At 26.5% G+C, this 27875-nt stretch overlaps 4 protein-coding genes across 4 annotated transcripts in view; 2 read left to right on the plus strand and 2 right to left on the minus strand.

Annotated features, from left to right (window-relative positions):
* The window catches only part of PmUG01_12034700 (conserved Plasmodium protein, unknown function), a gene marked incomplete at both ends in the record, with an annotated part of 3453 nt that extends 1365 nt beyond the window's left edge, over positions 1 to 2088 (minus strand). The window contains one exon of the mRNA XM_029006551.1: positions 1 to 2088. This exon is cut by the window's left edge and continues 1365 nt beyond it. Within this exon, the coding sequence (XP_028863029.1) occupies positions 1 to 2088 (2088 nt within the window).
* Positions 2089 to 6115: 4027 nt separating this feature from the next.
* On the plus strand, positions 6116 to 7579 carry ACBP1 (apicoplast calcium binding protein 1, putative; the record flags this gene model as incomplete). Its single annotated transcript, XM_029006552.1, has 1 exon — positions 6116 to 7579. The coding sequence occupies one exon, from the start codon at positions 6116 to 6118 to the stop codon at positions 7577 to 7579; it is 1464 nt and encodes a 487-aa protein (XP_028863030.1).
* A 4438-nt stretch (positions 7580 to 12017) lies between these two features.
* PmUG01_12034900 (conserved Plasmodium protein, unknown function) lies at positions 12018 to 13979 on the plus strand (the record flags this gene model as incomplete). The annotated part of the gene is made up of 1 exon (XM_029006553.1): positions 12018 to 13979. One exon carries the CDS (start codon positions 12018 to 12020, stop codon positions 13977 to 13979), a length of 1962 nt encoding a protein of 653 aa, XP_028863031.1.
* A 2076-nt stretch (positions 13980 to 16055) lies between these two features.
* On the minus strand, positions 16056 to 24155 carry PmUG01_12035000 (conserved Plasmodium protein, unknown function; the record flags this gene model as incomplete). Its single annotated transcript, XM_029006554.1, has 3 exons — positions 16056 to 17640; positions 17905 to 17974; positions 18269 to 24155. 3 exons carry the CDS (start codon positions 24153 to 24155, stop codon positions 16056 to 16058), a joined length of 7542 nt encoding a protein of 2513 aa, XP_028863032.1.
* Between the last annotated feature and the right edge of the window lie 3720 nt (positions 24156 to 27875).

Below are 27875 nucleotides of genomic sequence, written 5' to 3' on the forward strand. Positions count from 1 at the left end.
TGACTGATTAACTTTGCTTTTATTTTTTTTTTTATTTTTTATATATTTTCTTTTTTTTTTTATTATTCCTATGCTTTTCTCCATCTCAACCATGGACAAGTCTTCCTCGTTCCTTTTCTTCATATATATACTGAAGTTACCATAACAAAACATGTTCCCTTCTACTGTGCACGCAGCGGGGCTATTCCTTTCACTGACTCTGGGGAGGGCTCCAACGAGGTCTTCCCCCACGTTTGCCATTTCTTCCTCTTTTTCCATTTCTTCTACTCCATCCATTTCTTTTACTTCCTCCCCCTCAGTGCAAGATGTCGAAAATAACTTTTCGGCATTTTTGAAGAACTGTTCCTCAATTTGAACTTTCTGCCGATCCCTTTTTACAGATGTATATGCCGACAGGGCAATACAAAAATGTTTGATGGAACTGAATTCATTTATTTGTAAAAGCTTACTTAAGCAGGATTCTTCGAACACATCATCTGTTATGTGCATATTTTTAAAAGCTTTAAAAAGATAGGCAAAAGTTTTTTCATCAAATGAGGAGAATATTCTTAAGCTTCTTAATTTAATATAGTCATACAGAATTGTGTCATTAATTTGGTAAATTGAATAGCAATAAAATATGATAGACAGCTCTATATGGTTGTAACAGTTTATATATTTCTTCACATTTAACGTAATGTTTTCAAATAACTCGCTTACTCTATGTATGGGTATAAAAACAGGATTGTCTAAAATAGGAGAAGGGGTCTTCTTCATTCTTTTTATGAACACTTTACAGTTATAGGCGCATAAAGTCGAGCATAATAAAACGAGATCCTTCTTCTTACACCTGTTCATATTTTTGCAAATTTGTCTAAACAGCGGCTGCACGTATGTTTCACCCAACCGGCTCAGGCCATCGATATCACCACTACCACTGCTTACACCACTACCACTGCTTATACCACTACCACTGCTTATACCACTACCACTGCTTATACCACTACCACTGCTTACACCACTATTACGGATACCTTCGTGAAATAAATTTTCGCTCTGCCCCCCACAGGCAAAGGAGAGCGAAATATGCAGAAGGCGTACCAAATGATGCAGGGAGCAGCCACTAAATTTTCTTTCATATATAATGGAATGTAGGAGGCCCTCTAAAAAGGAAAATTTCAAAAAGGAGGTCTTACTATAAGCACTTAAAACGTTTACAAGTTGTATTATGTTAAAGTCATTTTTTGCCTTTGTAATTATATGCTGTTCAAATAAAAAAAATAAATTATAAAACTTGTTTAATTTTAACACAGAAATGTTATATAGTAATAAACTCAATCCTACCAAGCTATAGTCAGAAACTTTTCTCATATGTATCTTTTCCACCAAAAAATATAAAAAAAATTTATCCTTATCATACCTGTTAATATTATCACAATATTTTAATTTACGCAAACTGTTTATTAATAGAGAAACATAATGAGGTGCATATATTTCGTCAAAATAGTTTTCTTGTTCATTTATTATTTTTTTTTTTATTTCGTCCAGAAAATAAATGTTTCTAAAATTCATTTTACCTAGTGAGTTAACCAATGAACATACATGAATCAAGTCAAATTCCTTTAATCGAAGAATACAACGATTTAATATTTCGTTTATAATTCTATCATTTCTATATTCCGTGTATGACAAAAAAGTAAATACACTTGTAATAATTTTTGGGTGAATGTTCTTTTCATGTATTCTGTACATAGTTTCTCTACAATAACTATTCCATAAACTCAAATCTTTTTTGTTCTCCCTGAAAGTTTTTTTCACACGTTCGAAGAAATCATCGTTGCTGTCAGGGATTGTATTAGAAGTACGCGCGTTTTTGTTTCTTCCCTCATTTTTTTGCCAATTTACTTGCCCATATTTTTCGATATTTTGTTCGGCATATTTTTTGGCATTTTTTTCGACATTTTCCTCGACGATCGGTCTATTTTCATATCTCGAAATTACATTAGGCGAGCAATATTCAAAGTTGTTTGAGAAAAATCTTTTTTTTGAGAAACTATGCTTGTAACTATTCCACGCATGTGATACTTTTATCACAGCTGCATGGTTCATATTTTTTTTTTTTTTTCTCTCTTTCGCACAAGGTGACTTAGCTTTATTTTGATTTTTTTATACCTCGTTACGTTTAATGTTGTAATGTTCGATTTTGTTATGCTTTATGTTGTAATGTTCGATTTTGTTATGCTTTATGTTGTAATGTTCGATTTTGTTATGCTTTATGTTGTAATGTTCGATTTTATTACGTTTTCTGTTGTTATGTTTCACTTTGTTATGTTCCATTTTATCTCATTATTTTCTGCTTTTCCTGTTGTGTTGAATCTCTCCATTCTTTTTTTTTTTTTTTTTTTTTTTTTTTTTTACATTCACCATGCATGCACTTCATAGTTATTATTATAAATTTACATTATGTTGTACTTAATTGAATTATATTACATTTAGTTGTATTATATTGTACTTTATTTTACTTTATTTTACTTTATTTTACTTTATTTTACTTTATTTTACTTTATTTTGCTTTATTTTGCTTTATTTTGCTTTATTTTGCTTTATTATACTTTAATTTTTTTTTTTTTTTTTTTTTTTTATTTTGCTCAAATATTAACGTCAAGCATTATAAGAAATAGTTGTGTTAAACGAACAGAAAAAAAAGGCCGAAATTGTAGTATTCCCTTACCAAGCTGTACACATAAACACATTCATGTATACATATGTATGTGCAACTGTATACGTTAGCATGTATGAATGCATGTTGACCACCCTGCTCTAACTTTACCCACCCTTTTTCCTCTTTTGTTTGTCCCAAAAGGATTCCCCTACATTGGTCAAGTGGAAATTTGTTCTCCCCTTTTGGTGTATGAGTGGAAAAAACTTAAAAAATTAAAAATACGTTTGAACACGAATTTTTGCCTCTTCGCATATGAACACATACAGGTAAATGTGTACATATATACGCATATATGCATATATATATATATATATATATATATGTATATATATATATATATATATATATGTATATATATATATACACGTAATACTCTCCGTAAAATGCTGAAGAGGGAAATTGCAGTATTTTTAAGTTACATGTGAGTAATAGCGGTTATTACATTTTAATTATAATGCAAATTTCGAAAGGTAAGCAGCAAAGAATAGAACAAAAAATAGAACAAAAAAAAAAGATATAAAAAGAAGTTAGGGAAAGAACGAGTTGTAAAATGGGGCAAAAGATTTTTTTCGAAAAGCCAATTTTTTAAAAAGGAGAGAAATCAGCAATGTGGTTAAATATTACCAAAGGAAAAAAATTGAAATAAAATAAATAAGTCTATGTTTTCAAAATGGCGTAAGCAGAGAGAACTTAGTGAATAAATGTAGATCGGAAAATCAATGTTTTGAAAATAAATATAGAGAAAAAATCATTTTAATTATTAAAAAAATTAAAAATTTGAATTATAGTAACATATAAATCTGAGTCGTAAACGAAAATTATATAAATTTGTGTAAATGTTTATTTTCTACATTTTTATGAACAAATCATAATTTTTTTTTTTTTCTTTTTATTTTATTTCATTTATTTCATTTATTTATTTATTTATTTATTTTATTATTTTTTTTTTTTTTGGACTTCCTTGGATCAAAACTCGAATTGTCCAAATGTGTGTGTGTGCTTTTCGTAAATAAGCAAATTAAAAGAAAAAAAAAAAAAAATATATATAAATAAATATAAAAATGTAAGTATAAAAATATGTATATAAAAATATGAATTTATAAATATAAAAATATGATTATACAAATATGATTATATAAATATGATTATATAAATATGATTATATAAATATGATTATATAAATATGATTATATAAATATGAACATATAAATATGAACATATAAATATGAACATATAAATATGAATATATAAATATGAATATATAAATAAATATAAATATGTACACATGAACATAAACGAATTCACATGCTTTAATTAGACATTTGATTTTTTATATTTATTATGAACACATTCATAATATTTGTCAAGAAGAGTAAATAAATGCGGAAAATGAATCGGGTCATGTGAAAAAGGAAAATTTAATGTATTTTAAAGTTATCAATTAAAAACAAAAAACAAAAAAGCAAAAAAGAAAAAACAAAAAATCGAAAAAAACAAAAAAACAAAAAAACAAAAAAAAAACTTCATTAATCATTACAAAAAAAATATTAACATATCAGAATATTTTGCATATATTTGCTACCTGTTAATAACATTTCAACTTTTAAATGTGCATATTATAATTTTCCTTTTTTCCGAATTCGGAACAGTAAAGTAATTAACGTTTTTAGCTACCCAGTGAGAAAATATACAGTGACAAAACGTACATATTTGCGCATATTGATAAAAATATAAATAAATAAATAAATAAATATATATATATATATATATATATATATATATATATATATATATGTATATTATGCGTGTATACATGTCTATTTACGCTTACGTGGACATGTACCCATACCATACGCTAGTACATATATGTAACATCGAATTAACGCATTTAACGCGTTAAAAGCGTGATCACGCGAGCACATTATGCACATGTATTTGTTCATGATACAATAAAATTATTCATATATGTATAATACATAATAAGTATATTCCTATAATTGGCTCCGCCGTTATTTACTAATCGAATTAAAGAATTAATTAAAGTTCAATGAATATCGTAATATATTTTTTCATGGATACTATATTTTCTTAGACCCTCTTGCAATTTATTGAATAGACTTAGTTGATCATACTCATATGTACACATGTAAGTAAGGGCATATGCCTTTATGCGTTTATGCGTTTATGTGTATATGTATCTGCATATATATATATATTTTATACGTGCATGTGTTCATGCTTAATGACCTTTTTTCGTTGTGCTATTAATGTGCCTTTTCTCATCATTGCTAACATATTTGTATTATATCATTATTTTTTTATGCACACATTTATCCCGCCATCGTATGGGAGGAAATAACGTTTTTATGAAAAAAACCCATTTAAAAAAAAATTTCTTCCAGTTGTAGGTTACTCCTACGTAGACCCGAACAGCAGCGACATACTTCCTTTACGTACATACATATATACATACATATGTACATATATATAAATACATTTATTTTGACTGCTATTCTTATTGTTAATATATGCCCCTAATTAATTTGCAACTCTCAATATACAATTGTCTTTTCGTTTTTTATCTGTAAAATTTATTTACCTTTGGTAATATTTATTTCTTGCCATTACTCCCGTTATCATTTATTCTACATTCAATTCATTTTAAAAATAAAAAAGAGATTACTGCAAAATTATGTGTGCGAATATTTTTGAAGAGTAACCTTATCATTTTGTCATTTTCTAAATTCGTAATTCTTTCAATTCGTCATTTTTGCATTTTATCACTTTTCCGTTTCATCATTTTCTTTAAAGTTTACAGTTTAATAGTAATTAAAAGATTAGCTCGAAAAAAAAAAAAAAAAAAAAAAAAATTAAATTAAATTAAATTAAATAGAATAGAATAGAATAGAATAGAATACAATACAATACAATACAATAATACAATACAATAAATACAATATAATACAATACAATACAATATAATATAATATAATACAATACAATACAATATAATACAATACAATACAATATAATACAAATAAGTGCAACGCGACACAACGCAAAACGAAAAAAAAAAGAGTAACCTGTTCGCACTAGTATCCAAGCGAGAACAAATGCGTGTTTGCACGTCGGAATACATGTATGCATTAAATGTACATATACTTATGGTATTATTTATGTATGTCCGTATATAAATATTGACATGCACACATATATATATGTGTATGAGCCTCTTCGCCTGTACACGTTCATATACATATACATATACATATACATATACATATACATATACATATACATATACATATACATATACATATACATATACATATACATATACATATACATATACGTATACATATACATATACATATACATATATATATATATATATAGACACCTCTTCTTTTAAACATGAAATTGCTAAAGTTTTCCTGGGTAAGATATGATGCCATCATTTCAAGATTTTTTATGTTTTTTTCCTTTCTCCTTTTTATTTTAATATGTGAAGGTTTTTTAAAAAAAAGAGAATATTTATTTAATGTAGAAATATCAAGTAAAAATCTATGTCATTTTGTTCATAATAATTTTGCTAAATTGGAAAAAATCTTTTTATGTAATTCCTTTATATATAAAAGATTTCCGCACAATGATTGGAAGAGTTTGAGGGAAAACAAGGTAGTCATAATATCCCATGGAAAGAAAAACGACAGGGAAGGATATACCCGTAGCAGAATTATCGAAAGGCAGCCAAGGGTGGACAACATAGATGATGCAAGAAGTGATCTCAAAAATCATAACAAACGTTATGACAAACATCATGGTAGGCGTAATGAAAGACATGATAACGATACAGTTATGGGAGAGTACATGCTTGACCTCACTGTAGATACAAATAATCCCGCACTAGACGAAAATGTTCTAAAAAAATCGAGAATGATTTTCAAAAAACTAGATAGCAATAACAACAATTTAATAGATTTCAATGAATTTAAAAACAATGTAAGAATAGTAGCAAAAATTAAAGATATTAACATGAATATCTTATATCATCTCTTTCAGCAGTTTGATGCAAATAAAGATAAAAAATTGGATTATACAGAATTTCTATCATTAAATTCTTATGATTTTAATTTTATTAAATTAATTCAAATACTATTTGGTCATAAAAATACAGTAGATAAAAATATAATTTATGATTATCTAGAAATTTTTTTTTCCGAATTTTTAGAAAGTATACTACTGAATGATGGGCTTAATATTCCTTATTATATTAAGATGAGACATACTAATGCTGCAAATAATAATGCAAATAATACTGCAAATAATACTGCAAATAATACTGCAAATAATACTGCAAATAACCTTGCAAACAAGCTTGCAAATAATTTTTTTAAAAATAGTAAAGGCATTTGGGATATAAATGAAGATGAAAATTTGCAAATGGACGAATTTCAAAATTTTCAATTATACTTACTACTAGAAATAGATCACTTATCTAATTTTTTACAATTAGATATAAACCTCGATGGACTTATTGATATATCCGAATTGTTGTTCTACATTAGCAATGACGGCAAACTTTACCATACGTTGTGCGCTTACCTCGAGGGAAGTATTGCACCACAGAGTGGAAGCGGAAGGAACAGTAGCAGTAACGACCGCGCTGGTGATGATACTGGAAGGACAAAAGAAGACGTTTTCAAATACATGAGGGAGCCACTGAACATTCAAAACTCCTTAATCCTTAACCTGGAATTCATTCTGCATGCATTCGATACAAATAACGATATGCTCCTTGACTACGAGGAATACAAAAATCAAATAGACACCTCCTCCGTTTTAGATTCTACTCCAGAAATAGTATATTCAAATTAAATTTAAAAAAAAAAAAAAAAAACTCGTTTGAGCTGCCATTGAATGTGCATGTAATCGCGTGTATATATACATTTGTGCATATATATACCCGTACGAACACGTACACACACGCGCACACATACACAGGTGCAAATGTGCGTCATTATCATTACACCGTCCTCTTTTTTTTTTTTTTTTTTTTTTTTTTATGTAACCTTATCATTTAATATGATTTCCTGTATCATCAATATGTACACTTAATATATACCATTACAACATTGTTTTACAGTTTCCATAAAAATCATGTTCTAATTTTTTATTTGTTTAATATTTGTACCATCTCAATGTTGTATATACATACGTGTACACACACACGTATACATACACCTATATATATTTATATAATATTACCCTCTTTTACATAAAAAAATTTCTTCATTTTTTTTTTTTTTTTTATTATTAATGAAAAACAAATAGCACTAACGTATATCATTATGCTACATACCGTAGTTTATATATAAACGTACATACAATGCATATTAATATATACGTATATATATGTATGTACACATGCACATCTTTATATATAGCACATACAATATTATATCCAAAAAGGTCATTACAGTACACTTCTTTATATTAAATCGTTCCCTTTCTTTTCCATTTCGTGCGAATTACACTTATATTTGCTTCCTATGCTTCATTTGTTTTGGTATTCACGTTTAAGCAGAAAGAAAAAGAAGAAGTCCGTCAGAAGTATATTAATACTTAACCATAAGGAGGTTTTTCTTTTTTCTTCTTGCTTCTTTTCATTTTTTTTTTTTTTTTTTTTTAAATTATACTAAAAAACTCTTTAATAATATAATAACCTAATTAAATGGACTAAGAAGAACTGTACATGTGAAAAATCGTATATAAATGCCTATTTAAAAAAATATTAAAACTTAAGTATTGGGGTGGGGGGGTGTAAGAAAAGAATCTTTCCTTAAGTCATTGAATGTGTGTTAGTGTGGATGCAGTGATAATATGATAAAAATGTACATATATATATTAAAAAAATTGTTTATAAAAAAAAAAAAAAAAAAAAAAAAGGGTTAACCAATTTGCCTTGTACGAGTCCATTATGTGGAGTGCTAAGTCGCTTATAAGTACTCGGGAATATGCACCTATGATCATGTGTACACATTCATATACACGCTGTTAGCATATATATATATATATATATAAATAAATATATATACATTTATGTGTATATAACGCTTCTGATTTAATACGGTACAAGTTTACCAAAAGGCATGGACCAAAAAAAAAAAAAAAAAAAAAAAAAAATTTCCTATGTACAATGGTAACATATAACTTAAGGATACGATAGTACACACTTTTCATGGAAACTATTCCAAAATAAAAATTTTAAAGAATCATTTATGCACTACGCACCATATATAATATATTATATTTTACACTCATTTGTACTATATGCGTTTATCCCCTTCTTAAATCAGTACATCATACCTTTGCACAATGCCTTAGCACAGTGTTATCATATTACTCTTTGTATATTTTCATTTACATGTACATTCATATTAAGAACAGTGCTTTTAAAATGTGTATGTAATAAAATACGATAAACATAAATGAGTTACTACATAAGTTTTTAAAAAGATATCTGAATACATACTTATTTGTTCATAATATTTTGAGAAACAGGTGTACAACTTTATTATGTAGCATTCTGGTTTTAGTTTTGTTTTGCTTAACTGCGCTTATTTTTTTTTTTTTTAATTCTTAAAATTATACTACTATATGCAAGTTTTTTCCCATATTAAAAGAATATAACGTGATAGTAAATTTATTGATTTCCCCTTTTGCCGTTTTGCTCTTTTTATTATTCTCTAATATTTCTATTTTTATTTTTTTATTTTTTTATTTTATTTTTTTATTTTTTTATTTTATTTTTTTATTTTATTATTTTATTTTTTTATTTTATTTTTTTATTTTATTATTTATTATTTTATTATTTTATTTTTTTATTTTATTTTTTTATTTTATTTTTTTATTTTATTTTTTTATTTTATTTTTTATTTTTTTCCGTTTTCATTGCTAATTGGTTGAAGGTTATAAAACTTTCATCAGATACTACATAAAGGAACTATATAATATTACACTATTTTTTATATAAGCTCACAAAGCTCTAATACATAGAGACTTCCTGATTTAATTTACTATATATATATATATATATATATATATATTTGTATGTATAATAATTAAACACATTTGACGTACTTTTGTCGATATGCTAAATTTTGTAAAAAACAAATATAAAATAGTAATGGCAAGGAATAGCAAATATTTTTCTTTTGCATGCTCAAAGGGAAAAAAGATCTTTTGCCAGGTTAGCGAAATTGACTGAAGGCATTCGTTTATTGATTGTTATATTATTTATTTGACAATTTGTTAATTCGTTCACGCGTTAAATAGTTAATTCGTATATTTTGCTATTCATTTGTTCACTCATTCGTTCAATGATTTGCTGTTCATTCGTATAATCATTCATTTGTTCCTTTTTTTTTTTCTTTTTTTTATTTTTCGCACCATTGGAAAGTTCAAAATAATGAATAAAAAAATACGTAAAATATTTAACAAAATATAATACGTATATACTTAACATGTACATATAATTGGCATACGTATATATGCCGTAATAATGGAATATATTTTTTATGAGTACAATATATACATAATGCATTTATGTAAGTATAATTATGTAAAATATTAAGTGCGTAGAATAGTATATACGTATGAATGTATATATGTATGTACATATGTATGTATGTATATATGTATGTATATATGTATGTATGTGTATATGTATGTATATATGTATATATGTATGTATATATGTATATATGTATGTATATATGTATGTATGTATGTGTATATGTATGTATATATGTATGTATATATGTATGTATGTATATATGTATGTATATATGTATGTATGTATATATGTACGTATATATGTATGTATATGGGCTTAATGCGTGCACTAAGAAAGAATTATCATATATTAATTTTATTTATACATAAGCATAAAAATTTAATAAAACGAAGAATATTTGATATTATATTGTAAAGGACTGCATAAAATGTACACTTACATACGTGCATATAATACTCATATACATATTTGAATATACGCATAAAAATGTACATGTAATTGCTGTATTTAATACATATACTATATACATGTTAATCGCCAATGCATTACCACTTGAAAGTGAAATTTTGCAATTTTGATTTACAAGAAAAAAGTACAATAAAAAAATATGTACACCACTAGTATTTGTAGGTGTACAATAAACATGTTTATAGTCATACATAAATTACAACAAGCATATAAATAATAAATATGTATATATATATGTTATGTATGTATGTATAAATATTATTCATGTATATATGTTATGTATGTATGTATAAATATTATGTATGTATATATGTATGTATGTATAAATATTATTCATGTATATATGTATGTATAAATGTTATTCATGTATATATGTATGTATGTATAAATATTATTCATGTATATATGTATGTATAAATGTTATTCATGTATATATGTATGTATGTATAAATATTATTCATGTATATATGTATGTATGTATGTATAAATATTATGTATGTATATATGTATGTACGTATTTATATATTATTCAAGTGAAGCAATTAATAATTATACGTGCATAATTTTATTCACCTCCCCCCCATATTTCCTTTTTATTATTTTTTTTTTTTTTTATTTACATCTTTTACTAATGTAATATATACATACATACATACATACATACATTAATACATACCCATATGTAATCGTTTTCCTTTGACGTGTTTTTCATTTTTTTATCCTTCGTTTGTTATCTGCTATTTTTATCTTTATTTTTTATCTGTCATTATCTTCATTTTTTTCTTTCATTTTGCATTTTTCATGGTATTATTTTATCGTGTTAGTATTTTTCGTTTTTCATTTTAGCACTCATCTTTATTTTTTCATATTTCCATTTTTCATTCTTTATATATTTCATTCTTTATATATTTCATTCTTTATATTTTCATTATTTATATTTTTATATATTTATTTTTATATTTTATATATTTCATTCTTTATATTTTTATATTTCATTCTTTATATTTTATATATTTCATTCTTTATATTTTATATTTTTCATTTTTTATATTTTATATTTTCATTTATATTTTTATATATTCATTCTTTATATTTTATATTTTTCATTTTTTATATTTTATATATTTCATTTTTTATATTTTATATATTTCATTTTTATATTTCATTTTTTATATTTCATTTTTTATATTTCATTTTTATATTTTTTTTTTTTTTTTTTTTTTTGTTTTGAATTTTACTAATTAAATAGCAGTGATCATGTTATGAATTATGGGATACTTAATTAACGATGAAAAAAAAAATGTCATAATAAAAAGTAGTGAAGAAATAAAAAATATTGATAATAGAATAAATGATATATTTTTGGGTGAATACAATAACAAAGAGAGGAATAATTTTTTTAATGCAGTTAACAATGATTTAATTTCGAACAGTAGAGAATATGCTATTCGTTCGAATGGCTACAGTAATGGTATGGTCGATGTAAAGTACAACAGTGACAGTGATAATAATGACGATGTGGAAGATGCAGAAGATGCAGAAGTTGCAGAAGATGCTGAAGATGCAGAAGATGCAGAAGTTGCAGAAGATGCTGAAGATGCAGAAGTTGCAGAAGATGCTGAAGATGCAGAAGATGCAGAAGTTGCAGAAGATGCAGAAGTTGCAGAAGATGCTGAAGAAGGTGGAGATGATAACAACAGCGATGATAGTATCCGTACAAGGGGCATACACATGCCGGTAGATGAAGGTACGCATATGGGAACAGACAGAAATGATGGAACATACAACACGGAAGGATATGTAAAGAGTAACGCACATGGTAAACATGATAAAATGTATAAAGAAGAACAACGAGTGAACAATTCTTTTAATCCATATGGTACTATAAACAATCCCTTGCCATACGAACTTGCTACAAATGGTATGAGTGTGCAGTTCGGTGATACCAGAGGGAACATTGCTTTAAACACAAATGATATTAACGCGTGCCATCCGAAACTTGACGTGTTCAATTTTGTATTTGATAATAATAGCAGTGCCTTGAGCAACAATGAAATCAGTAACAATGGAAAGAGTATCAATGATAACAGCGATAATAACAACACTGAAAAAAAAATTTTATCATTAGGTGAAAATGTTTTATTGGGTAATCGTAATAGTAATAGTAATATCAATAGTAATAGTAATATCAATAGTAATAGCAACAACAATAGCAACAGCAATAGCAACAGCAATAGCAACAGCAATAGCAACAGCAATAGCAACAGCAATAGCAACAGCAATAGCAACAGCAATAGCAACAGCAATAGCAACAGCAATAGCAACAGCAATAGCAACAGCAATAGCAACAGCAATAGCAATAGCAATACTCCGCTTGTTTTGCAAAGCGGGTTTAGCAGTAATACACATTTTTCACACATAAGTGAAGAGAGATCAAGTAATAATAACAGTAAGGGTAACAACCACGTAGGTAGTAACAACCGCGGTGATACTCCTTATAACACGAATGTGTATAAAAAAAATATGCTAGAAGAACAAAATGAATGGCTGGACTACAACCCAATATTTGAAAACAAACAAACGGAAAATATACTTTTGACAGAGGACAATAGAACAAAGAAAAGTACAAATAATGCCGAAAATCCCCTGGAATTACACGACAGTAACAGTAACAGTAACAGTAACACCAATAGGAACATTGAAAGGAACGATAGCAGGAACGATAGCAGGAACGATAACAGGAACGTAGATATGAAACATAATACCTTTTACCATAATTCTTCGTGTCCTGGTAATGGAGTACCCGGTCAGAATAGGAACACCTTATTTTTGTTTCCAACAAGCGGGGAAAAGGGGGAAAACGAAACGAATGAGAATTTTGTACCATCGAATAGCAGTAGAATCGCCGTTACTACATCAACAACAGGGACGGAGGACAGAGTATATATGAGGGATAAGGTTTTTAATGAAAATGGTCAAAATAATTGTCATAACAGAAGTAATGAGAATAATGAAGAAGCACATAATATTATTTTAAAAAAAATAAAAAAAAAAATGGATGAAAATGACTATTTGTTAGAAGCTATTAATGAATTCTTACGTGAGGGAATGAAAAATGAATGTATTCCCCTATTTGAAAGATTACAACAAAACCTTTTTTTTTTAGTAATGCTTGCAAATATTCCGAATGAAAGTTTTGATGAAATGGACAGCAGCTCGTCTGACTATTAATTTATGATTGAAGTGGTTATGATAGAACTGGTGTGCGCAAAATGTGTGCAATATAACCACGCATATGTATATGGCATGTGCTGGATTAGGGAATAATGCCAAACAGACGGAGTTATATTAATTTTTTACCTTACACTTTGTTTATAAATATTTGTATGTTCAGTACGTATATATGTGTACATATATATATATATATATATATATACATGTATATTCACATTTGTACATAAACATTTGTATGCAGATAAATCGCACATTCTCTGAATTCATCATCATCTTTCCATAATTGTTCCAATCCATCCATTCTTATTTTTTTTTTTTTTTTTTTTTTTGTAATATATATTTATACATATATATATTAATATATACATATATGTGCAAAAATAGCTTCATTTAAAAAAATCTTTAATGTTAGCATATTTCACAATTGTTGTTATGCAAATTGTTTTTTTATTAATACAGACGAAATAAAATGTACGTGTGCATATTACATATATATATATATATATATATATATATATATATATATATATATATATATATATATATATGTATATGTATATATTCATGCATATACATGCATATACATGTAACCTTTACTTGATTGCCCACTGCTTATATTTTATATATGCATAATATTTTAAAACAAATATTTTATTCTACTCTTTTAATTTTTGTCAAATTAAAACATTGCTAAATTTTAAATTCGCATGCGTGTAATATATATAAATACACAAATAACATATATATATATATATATATATATATATGTATGTATATATATGTATGTATACATGTATGTATAAAAAACTTTACAAAATTTAAGAAGGGATAGGGAAAAGTGAAAATGCAAAAGGTCATATATTACATATACCTATTACCATAAATGCTACAAAACAATGTAGAAGTATTGTAGAAGTAGTAGAAACTCATCTCACATCGGCTTTATATACCTACCATTAACCACCTCCTTTCCATTTCTTCCATAACGCCTACCAACTTTACTTATGGTTATAAGTGTACACATACACATATGGCGAGTAAATAGCGGCTCCGCAACAATGTAAACAATAATGCAGTACACACTATATTCTTTGTACTCTCTACAATATAACGATGCACATATATGTTGATACTTCAATATATTTTTTTTTTAACTGTTAATTATTGGAAAAGTTGAAGTATTAAAATTCAAAAGCATTTTTAAAAAATAAGATAAAATAAAAGTAAAGGTATAATTAAAAATGAAAGTAAAAATGAAAACTTGAACAAAATTAAAAATTTTTAAGTTATATATATGTATATATATATATATATATATATATGGGGAGGGAGAATTAAAAAAAATAATAATAATAAAATTTAAAAAAAAGACTAAGAAAAAATAATGTAAAAATAGACATTGAAAAGATGAAAGAAAAAGGCAGCTAGTCCATACAATACGTACATATATATATAATATGTATGCAATATACATATGTACATGCATGCTCGCCAATTAAACATGCAATAAGAATAAACAAAAGTGAATCAAACGAAATTTTATTAATTATTATTATATTATTAAATTATCATCTTACAACGCATACATACGGTATTATATATATATATTATATATACAAGTATAAATGTACACATATAACATGTCGTAAATGTAAATACATACACATGGTATACATAATGCTAAACTCGTAACAACTCTCGAACTGAATCATTTTTCTTATATTATTTTTTGTGCATAACAGACACAAATCAGCAGCACACACTATTAAACCCCACCCCGCACTAACCAACCGCACCTTCACATATTTTTACTACTATTTTGGGCATAATTTTTTAATTCATTTTTTCCACCCTAATTTTACTTCATTCATTTGTAATCGTGAAATAGAGAAAAGCCGATCCACAATAGGTGTACCGAAAAAATGGATCAACACTTGAAGGGGTATAAATACTTAGCGCATATATAATATGTATATAAATTGTTTATGATGTATTTAACATATATATATATATATATATTTATATACACATGCCTTTGTATATATACGTGTGCACAATACAAACGACCCGATCTCAGTAGTTCAACTCTAGGTGAGCGCCGTACTGGTCGTAGTTCTTGGAGCATTTTGTGTCTGAATCGTTTGCCAAATTACCAATATTATAATTCTGAAAATTCTGATAAGAAATACTGTTCATAAGAGAAAAATCTATATTATTATATGAGTTATTATTATTGGGACTATACATTACACGATTATTTATGTTGTTTAAACTATTATTATTAATCTCTGATTTGGGTGAGCTGTAATTATATGAATGCACTTTGTTATTACTCATATGGTCAGATGAGGTACTATTATTACTGTTATTTTGATTATTATTATGATTATGATTACTACTTCCGTTATTACTATTATTACTATTATTACTATTATGATTATTATGATTATTATGATTATTATTATGATTATTATTATGATTATTATTATGATTATTATTATGATTATTATTATGATTATTATTATGATTATTATTATTATGATTATTATTATTATGATTATTATTATTATGATTATTATTATTATGATTATTATTATTATGATTATTACTATTACTATTATTATGATTATTATTATTATTATTATTATGATTATTATTATTATTATTTCTACTTCCATTATTATTACTATTATTATTACTCATTTTCGATTTTTTCGTACAACTTTCAACAAATGGTGGTATTACCCTATGTGTATACTCATCCTCCAATTTTAAATACTCAGGGGAATTATTATGATTACTCATAGCCATATGATGGTGGTGGTGATGATGATCATGATTACTAGTACTATTATTTTCATTAAAATTTTCATTACTACTTGTCATATCAAACATATTATTATTACTATTTGTACTATTTTTTGAGGAGCTCTTTACATATGCAGTAAAATGTTTATTTATATTATCTAAATACGAACAAAATAATAATTGCCTATGTACATTATGCTTATCAAGAAATTCATAATTTATTTTTAACGTCTCATCAGCTATTGCTTCCCAATAATGCCACACGGTCTTAGGAATTCGAACTTTCAAATTTACTTTTCCATTACTCTTTTGTGGTATATTACATCGTAAATATGCAAAACCTTGATCATATAAATTTCTTAAATTTATATCATACGAATCTGCAGTATTATATACCTCATGCAGCGTATATTTCTTTGCTTGTATTAATAAATTATCGCCCCAGTCAACCAAAAATTCGCATTCGAGTGTAAACAAATCCCTTAATACCATTCCACCTAATTTGTTAAACGTTATCTTTATAAAACAAAAATTTTTGGAATAATTTTCATCTGGAAAACCATTGTTTGGATATATACCAGAAATTTCAAAATACGGCTCATCCAGTTCATTTTTTACCGTTGGAAGTATAATATTGTTGTCATCCAAAATTAATATATCCAACTCAAAGCAGTTATTTGCTTTATTCTTTCGAGGCTTACTTATCACATTCTCTTCATAATATTTTAACTCTTCATTTACAAAATCTGTCGCTTTCTTAATCATCTCCTGGTTGTACAATATCAACGTTCTCTCCAGAAGCACCTGCTCATTGTTGTTCTCCGTGTTCATAATGCGCGAATCGAAGAAACTGCACAGGGGAAAAAAAAAAAAAAAAAATACACACACATATATATATATATATATATATATATATATCGGCTAGCCGGCTCAGGTAAAACCATTATAAATGGGAAAAAAAAAAAAAAAAAATTCTAGCCGTTCATGTAAAAATATCATAAATTGGGAAAAAAAAATTGTCATAATTACGTCCACAAGTTACTACTCGCATAATCGAAAAGGGGGAATAATCATATAAATACATATGTACACAAATGCTTCTTAAATTGCTTACTCATTTTTGACTGTGTTGTAATAGTGCAACTCGGGAATACCTAATCTCCACATGACCTCCTTCCAGCAATCTTTAAAAAAAAAAAAAAAAAAAAAAAAAATTGCGATATTAATGGACTGAACATGCACAAAACATGCATTTATGGCAAATAAAAGAAACGAAAAAATAGGCAAGCGCTTTCGAAAACACAGACATAAAATATATGTTGTGTCCAAAAACTGAAGCAAAAAGGTCCACGTCTAAAATAGACGCATATATTTGTATATATATAATACATATTTTTAGGTATACATATAATATAAACACATAACACAACACACAGCACTACACACAGCACAATGTATGTGCTACTAATTTTTCCTACTTATATTTCTCTGGTAATGCTCGGTTGCAAACTTCTGCTTCAGGATATGCCTTCCACAAGCACGACACAAGGTCCTCTCACTCTGTCTGTAGTAGAAATCAATTCTAATATCCCCTATGAACTGGTCGCCCCTGGTAACGGTTCTAACTTTTATAATATCAGTGTTAGGAAACTCCCATAATTTTTCAAATAACTCATCAACTAGTAAAACAGTTTTAAAGCCTGTAACTCTTTGATTTATTGGTCTAATATTTTTATATAACTCATTAGGTAAATCTTCCATTTTGTAAGTTTTCCAGTTAGCTCCACTTTTCAAAACGTTCAGATCTTTTAAATGTTCTTTTATTTCATTAAAATTTAAATAAGAGCAGTTATTTGCTTTTTTTTGCATAACGAAATTTTTGTACATAAAATTATTACTACTGTCATTCATCATATCCCCATATGCTCTTGCCATATCAAGACTATTTTTATTAAAATGATTTCTTCTTCTTCTTTTAACTTTTTCTTTTCCTTCTGTTTTATGTTTACTCTTACTTCTAATTTTTGGTTCCAATCCTAAGAGAGTCGTATCAATTGTCGATAAGTTGTTAATACCCATACCAATAGTACTGCTACAATTATTATTCAATAACATATTCTCAGTCAAACTTTTTGCTCCTTCTACATCTAAACTTGTTAATCTTAATGTAGTGTCGTTTATATCCATAGACATTTCATCCTTAATGTCTACTACGATATCATTATAATCATTGTGTTGGTTATTATCATGATCCATATGAAACCCCATATTATCATCTTTCCTTTCTCCCATTGCGTTAATATCATATACATAATTATGACTGGAATCTTTCAGTTCGTCCTTAATGTAAATATTGTTAATATAATGCTGCTCATCAAAAACAAAGCCATTCATATGCTCCAAGCTGTTACTGTTACTGTTATTGTTACTGTTATTATTACTATTACTATTACTATTATTGTTACTACTATTATTATTACTATTACCATTACAATTGTCGTTATTCATATTATTCATACCATTCCCCGCGCGCATATGATGCCCCATTCGCTCCATACTCATCTCATCCATATCATCTCCTTCATAGTTATGCATATGATGTTGTTGATGATTGTGCGGTTGATGGTGCTGCTGAAGATGATGATAATGTTGCAGATGATGGTGCTGTTGTTGCTGCTGTTGGTGTTGAAGATGATGATGCTGTTGCTGTTGCTGTTGCTGCTGTTGGTGTTGAAGATGATGATGCTGTTGCTGTTGTTCGATATGGCTGTTATTCATCTTTTTTCTCTTTCTACCAATACCCGATGAAGCGGCTGCTATTTCTGCTCCCGTGTAATACTTGTTGTTACATCTTTGTTCAAAATTACTATAACTTAATCTTTCCCCATGTATCCCTTTCTTTCTTAATGAATATCCTTTACTACTACTACCACTATTATTACTAATTGAGCTATTTTTCATTTTATTATTTCCATGCATCATATTACTACCACCACTGGCACTTCTTCCTCCTCCTCCTCTTTTATGTATATTTGCGGATCTGCTCAAGGGACCAATACTACTACTCCCCTCTACTCCTTCTTCACCATATCTACTTTTCATACGTCTACCACTACTGCTGCCACTGCTTAGTACTCCTCCTCCACCTCCACCTTCCCTTGTTACACCGTTCACTGTTATATGTGGTATCATTTCCTCATCAACACAGCTATTATTATTGTACTGCATTATATCTTCTTCAATATCTTCCTCATCTTCTACAATAGTTGCATGGTTAATTCCCCTAATATTGTTAATGTCGCTAACATTGTTATTGTTATTTCCCTGTTCATAATTTTCTTCCTCTTCATAATTAAAATCGTAAGACAATCTTCCTTTTATAAGATTGTTATAAGAAGAATCATCTTCAAATCGATCTCTACAATTAAATAAAACTTCTCTAAAGCAGATAATGAATTCTGTTTTTATTTGTTTATATTTGAATATCTTTTCATAGCATGTTATCAGAACGAAATCATCAACAGAGAATAAGTAATTTAAGTGTATCATCATCCTATACACTTCTACATGATATTCACTATTGTTATCATCAATCAGTTCTTGTTCATCAATAAATGATTCCTCATCATTGTTACACATATCATCCAAAACGAACGTCGTGTCAATATTATTTCCATTACTTCCACTGCTATTCTCATTCTTAACGCGAATATTACCACTAACATTGCCACTAACATTACCGCTAACGTTACTACTAGCTGTTACAACACGGGCCCTCTTCTGACTGTTCGTATTATAAATGGAGCTTAGGAAAAAGTCATAACTAAAGTCTAGCTTGGGTTGCATATTATTAATTTTTACTTTTAATTTTTTTTTATTTAATATTTTAAAATAATGCAAGTAACTATATACATTTACACATTCCACATTCTCATAAAAATAGCTACAATAATTTTCAAAGGTTATATCATCATCACTAAGATATTTACAAAAATGCTTATTTTTACATATATATATACGTTTTTTTCTTTTATTTTTTCTTTTATTATTATCTCTATATACACAATCATCATCAGTTTTGTTCCCACCAGGGTAATCGTTTATATAAATCTCGTCTGTTACATCTTCATGTAAATTGTTGTTACATAACAACCGAGCTGAAGCATTATAGTTCGACATATCATTATTATTACCCTTCCTTTTTAAATAATAATCTTCTGCATTTAAATGAGGAAAATGATAATTTGCTTTGGTGTTACTATAAATACTACTACTGTCTACTATTTGTCCCTCCATTGTTCGAAGTAGGGAAGAGGCGCTGGTGCTTTTCCTTCTCCTTCCCCTTCGTCCTCTTACCTTTCCTGCTACTGTTCCTGCTACTTCTACTTCTCCTGCACCTACCACCAAATTATTAATTTTCTTTTTTCTACCTCTTTTTCTCCTCCTACCCCTTCTATTGCTATTTTTCTTCTTATCACCACTAACTATGAGTGATATGCCCCCTCCTTCCTCCTCTTCTTCATTTCCTTCATTGTATATGTTCTCTTTGTTATCATTGCAGCTGTACGCGCTATTGTAAACGCTATTGCACATATTATCACACGGGTTATCGCCATTATTAATATAATCGCCATTATTAATATTATCGCCATTGTTAATATTATCGCCATTGTTAATATTATCGCCATTGTTAATATTATCGCCATTGTTAATATTATCGCCATTGTTAATATTATCGCCATTGTTAATATTATCGCCATTGTTAATATTATCGCCATTATTAAAATTATCTCCATTATTAAAATTATCTCCATTATTAAAATTATCTCCATTATTAAAATTATCTCCATTATTAAAATTATCTCCATTATTAATATTATCGCTATTATTAATATTATCGTCATTATTGCTATTACTTCTACTATTGTTGCCATAATCGATACTACAACCATCATTGTTATTACTGCTTCCCTTCTTTTCCGGATAACACTTAAGCACATCAAGGCATACATAATCAGTAGCCTCCATTTGATTAGATGACCCCATTTGATTATCCACCATGACTGAACAACACCTTTTCATATTTAATTTATACCATAACTTCTTGTTACGATAATAATTGTGTCTATATTTTATATAATTCTTTCGTATACTCAGATTAAAATTATATCCTTTGTTGGTCATGTAACATATAGAAGATGCATTAAAGGAGGTGAAGCTATTACGAATAACGATTTCTTCTCCTGCTTCGCCATTTTTGCAGCTTCCCAAATTTTCATCCTTTTGATTTTGCTCAGCTACATTTGTTTGCATGTTACTATTACTATTACTATTACTATTACTATTACTATTACTATTACTATTACTATTACTATTACTATTACTATTACTATTACTATTACTATTACTATTATTACTATTACTATTACTATTACTATTACTATTACTATTACTATTACTATTACTATTACTATTACTATTACTATTACTATTACTATTACTATTACTATTACTATTACTATTACTATTACTATTATTATTACTATTATTATCATTGTTTTTGTCATTATTACTATCATTATTACTATCATTGTTACTATCATCATTTTCTTCTTCTTTTTTGAATATACCCTTTTTCCTTCCTCTCTTCACCTCTTTCCTTTCAGTCTTCTCACTGTCCTTGTACATATCACTTAGGCTAGTTGTACTCTGGTGGAAATAACTTGTTTGTGTAGAAACACCACCATCCATAAGGTTACTATTCATGTTGTACATAATATTACTGTTATACTGACGATCTTGTTTATTAGGAAAATTATAATGCTCGCTTCCCTGAACATGTTTATTAACCTTGTGCATGTTAGCATACATGTCTTTGTTAACATTGTTTTTATCATAAAAATGATCATACATATTCGTTGCACTGGCATTATTACAAATCATATTAACGTTTATGTTAGTACTGCCTGTGTTAGTACCGCCAGCATTACCACTTCCTATGTTCCCCGTGTTATTACTACTATGCCTGCTGCTACTACTACTGTGGTTGTTGGTCTTGTTCCAACCATCTTCCTCCTCCAAGTGGTTACTAAACTCGCTATTTACAAAAGTGCTGTTGCTGTTCTGACGGTGTAAAGGGTCAAAATACTTTGCACTCTTACTCGTTGATGTGGTTGATGTTGTAGTGGATGTTGTTGCTACATTATTATTATTATTATTATTATTACTCATCTGATTTCTTTGCATAATAACCAAATCTTGTTCTACACCTGATGATGCTACTTCTCCATCAGGCATATGTTTATTTCGAACACGATGAAAATTTTTCTTATTGTTCTTCATGCAACTGTTCATAATACCACTACTACTGCTTACGCTGCTCATCTCGTTTTGTAGCATTCCTTGTGTTTCTAAAAAGGATTCACTATGAACCACTCCTCCTGCATAACGACCATCATTAATACCTCCATTGTTAAATCCGCTTTCGTTCAAGTCATTTCCACTGTTGTCATACTCACGATAATAGTTCAAATACTCTAGAACCCCCTCAGGAATAGTATTTGCATTATTATTCCCATCTAAATCTAAATCTCCGTAATGGATGTTGTCATTCTCTGCAACACCTTGGTTATTCTTCAAGTTCTCCATGTTTTGTATATTTGCTACTGCATTAATATTACTACCTCCTCCATTTTCCAAATTATTATTATAAATCCCATTGCTCTTCGTACTATCACCACCAACATTAACATTAACATTAACATTAACACTCTCTACACTGCTATTATTCATTTGAATGTTACTACCTAGTACAACATTTGACGAAAATTCTTCCTTGTGCAAATTATTCAAGAGACATCTACTAGTACTAGTAGTAGTACTACTACTACTACTACTACCATTTCTATTACTTTTTGTATCATTTACATTACATGCATAGTTACTTTGTACCGATAGTTCTTCATTATAACCATCACTGCTACTGTTTTTTACATTCGCTTTGAACGTATGCATGTTCTTGCTACTGTCCTCCATGCGATTATCACTATTACTACTACTTTGGCTAATACTACTTTCGCCAATATTGCTGTAACTGTTATGGGAGTCCACTACCTTACCTTCTACTAACTTAAATTTTTTTGTACTCACACCTCTACCTGGGGCATTACTACTACTACTACTACAGCTACTCTTTTCATTATCATAAGAATCATAAAACGATTTTATTTTATGACTTATGTTGTCATATATAATCATATCATTAATATTTTCGTTTTCTATTATATCCTTATCATTAATGTTATTATAAGATGTGCTCGTTGTTTGTAATTCATTCATATAGTTATTATATAAATAATCATCCATTTTGTTACACCACAATGGGTTTCTCGAGCGACCATTCTACTACCTCTTTTTATTGCTTATTTTTTTTTTTCCAATTTTTTGCCAAGTTTTTTTCTCCCTTTTTTTTTTTATCTTATAAACTCATAAAAATGTTCACTAATTGATCGACGCTTTGGATAACACACACTTTTGAGTATATATATACGATGCACATATATATATATATATATATATGAATTATATTTATATACTATGTGATACCTGTTCCTATTATATAAACTTATTACATAATCTATATATATGCATGTATGTCATACATATAATAATATTATTATGTACATGTACATAATATTATGTACAGACATACAAACAATGCACATATGTAGATTTGTGCTTTAACATTATATGACCGGTTTGTAACAGTTACCACACTCGTACACCTTTATATATACTTATTTATACAACCTTTGCTATTACTATTATAGTTAAAACTTATCAAAAAAATATACATAAACACATAGTTCACCTACATCCACATGTGTATAACGTATACACACACTGCATATATACATACATAAACAAGAGTACATATAATTCCTATGTATACATATACATAAATATATACTGTACATACATATAATGCAAAATGATATGGGTCTTTTTAACATAAGCGCTTAAGTCCAAAGAATGTTGGTATTTACATAAAACTATGCAAGAACGGGAATATACAAGTGTCTATACAAGTACATACAATATATGCACATGTACATACATATATACATATAGGGTCTTACATATATATATATGTACCTATATGCACTTACATGTACCCATATTTATGTAAAATTACGTATATCTTTTACTAATATGTAATAATACTGTACTCGTGAAAAAATTAATAAAGATATATATATATATATATATATATATATACATATATATAAATAAGTATTTAATACATGGACCCTCCCCCCCTTTTACTAAGGGCATATATTCAACAACAGTTGAACGCCAAGATAATTATAATATATTTGGTAGTCAGACATATAAATATAAATACATATATATATATACATATATATACATACATATATATACATACATATATATATATATATATATATATTTGTACATATAAAAAAACAACAAAAAATAATAATAAAAATAAAAAATAATAATAAAAAATAATAATAAAAAATAATAATAAAAATAATAATAAAAATAATAATAATAAAAATAATAATAATAAAAATAATAAAAAAATAATAAATTAAAAACACCTTAGACTCTTTTTTTCTTCTTTTTTCAAAAATGTATGAACAAAATACAAAAAACCTAAAGACAAAATTTTAAAATATAATTAACGATCATGTCTATCCTCTAAATATTTCCACATTTAAAAATAACAAAAAAGTTAAAAACATAAAGTAAATGCCTTTTATATCATGCTAAATATTACGAATGTATACAAGGCATATATACATACATTTAATATACGTACACTTACATATATACATAGACATACATATAAACATACATATATCCATATATACATACATATATCCATATATACATACATATATTAATATATACATACATATATTAATATATACATACATATATTCTTATATACATACATATATCCATATATACATACATATATCCATATATACATACATATATCCATATATACATACATATATCCATATATACATACATATATCCATATATACATACATATATATTATATATATATATATATGTATACTTGATATATATATATTTTGCGTAACACCAACAATGTTAATTTATTTGCTATAACAACATATATATATTATTATTAATAATAATAATATTATAAAAATAAAAAAAACATGTCCCGTTTTCTTACTTTGTAGAACTGATATATCTCTTCTCATATTTTAACAGTCATTAAAAAGAAATAAAAAAATAATACAATTTAAAAAAAAATATATATATATTATGTATACATTAACATATATAAAATAGATATTTAAGTATATATATATATATAAATATATACTCTTTTTTTTATTTATTATTTCAAAAGATAACAGTAAACAAAATGTTGAAAATATAAATACTTGAAAAAAATGTCAAAAAAAATAATATAAAAAAAAATATGCGTTGTGAGACTTCAAAAAATAAAGAAAAAAAAAAATAATATTATACAACTATATATATAACAATAATATAAATATTAATATAACATATTTTATTTTTATATATTTGAAAAAAAAAATGTATATATATATATATATATATATATATACATAATACTTGAAAAAAATTAAGTAATAAATAACTACTTTTTTTCTAAAAAAATTAGAACCCTACCCATCTTCTTATTTTTATTATAAACCAAACAAGAGAAGCTTGGTTGGTTTCGGTTTTGCTTTTTTCTATTTTTTTTTTTTTTTAATAAAGAAAAGAAATGAAAAAATAAAAAAGAAAAGAAGTGAAAAAAAAAAGAAAAAAAATCAAAAAAAAAAAAAAAGAAATGCAAAAACAATCAATAAAAAAAATTCATTAAAAATTAAAGCATGTAGTAAGAGAGATAGTCTATTTTTTTTTTTTTTTTTTTTTTTTTAAATAGTATTACAAGTTATTTTATTTAGATGCGCATATATATATATATATGTTTATATGGCATTATATGCTATTACGTACATGCTTAGATAAATAAAAAAAATTAAAACGCAGTAAAACAAAAAACAAACGTGATCCGTTAATACATTATAATTATAATATATATATATGTAATGTTATTAATAAAACAAAATAAAACGTATTTTTTTAATTTGCTGTGGCAGTAAAGAAATATATGATAGATAATAATACTATGATAAAAAAAAAAAAATATATAAAATAATAGTATATTACGCAGTCTTATTATTAATCATAAAATGATAAAAACAGTTAAAAGAAAATGGCATATATGATGATGTCTGCTTTCTTTTTAAAGAAAAAAAATATATATATACATATATATATAATATATACATATATATATAATATATACATATATATATAATATATACATATATATATAATATATACATATATATATAATATATTTATATATATATAAAAAAAAGTAAGAAAGCATTGAAGTATGAAAAAAAAAATTAATGGGAAGAAAAGTAAATAAAATGAACAAAATAAAAATAGACGTATAAAAAACAATTTCTTTTGTACCATATATGGTATATTATCAACGTCAAAATAAATGATGTTTTCAATCGAAACAAAATTACTTTGGACAAGAACTTTATAAAAATGGCTGATTTGAATTAAAAGAAAAAAACAGTGGCACTTATACATATATATATATATATATATATATGTATACATGTATACATGTATAGTTGTAGTAACAACTACATATATACATTTAAGTCCGTACATATGTGTATATATATATTTATATGTATATGTTGTACAACATTTTACTGCTTGTTCTTTTTTCGTTAAGGTTGTAATGATACGGTGAGACTTTTTTTTTTTTTTTTTTTTGAGTTTGTTTTGGTATTTACAATATTGTTAAGAGTATAATATATGATATAAATGTATGCTTATGCCAATAAAACGTACTTTGTACATATATATAGATGAAAATTATATATAAAAAAATAAAAATTTACATATATATTATGTATGTATGCATATAAACATATATGAATACAATTTATTGCTCATTTGCGTTTTACTTTATTCTAT

The sequence above is a fragment of the Plasmodium malariae genome (assembly GCF_900090045.1).
Source record: "Plasmodium malariae genome assembly, chromosome: 12".
Lineage (NCBI taxonomy): Eukaryota > Apicomplexa > Aconoidasida > Haemosporida > Plasmodiidae > Plasmodium > Plasmodium malariae.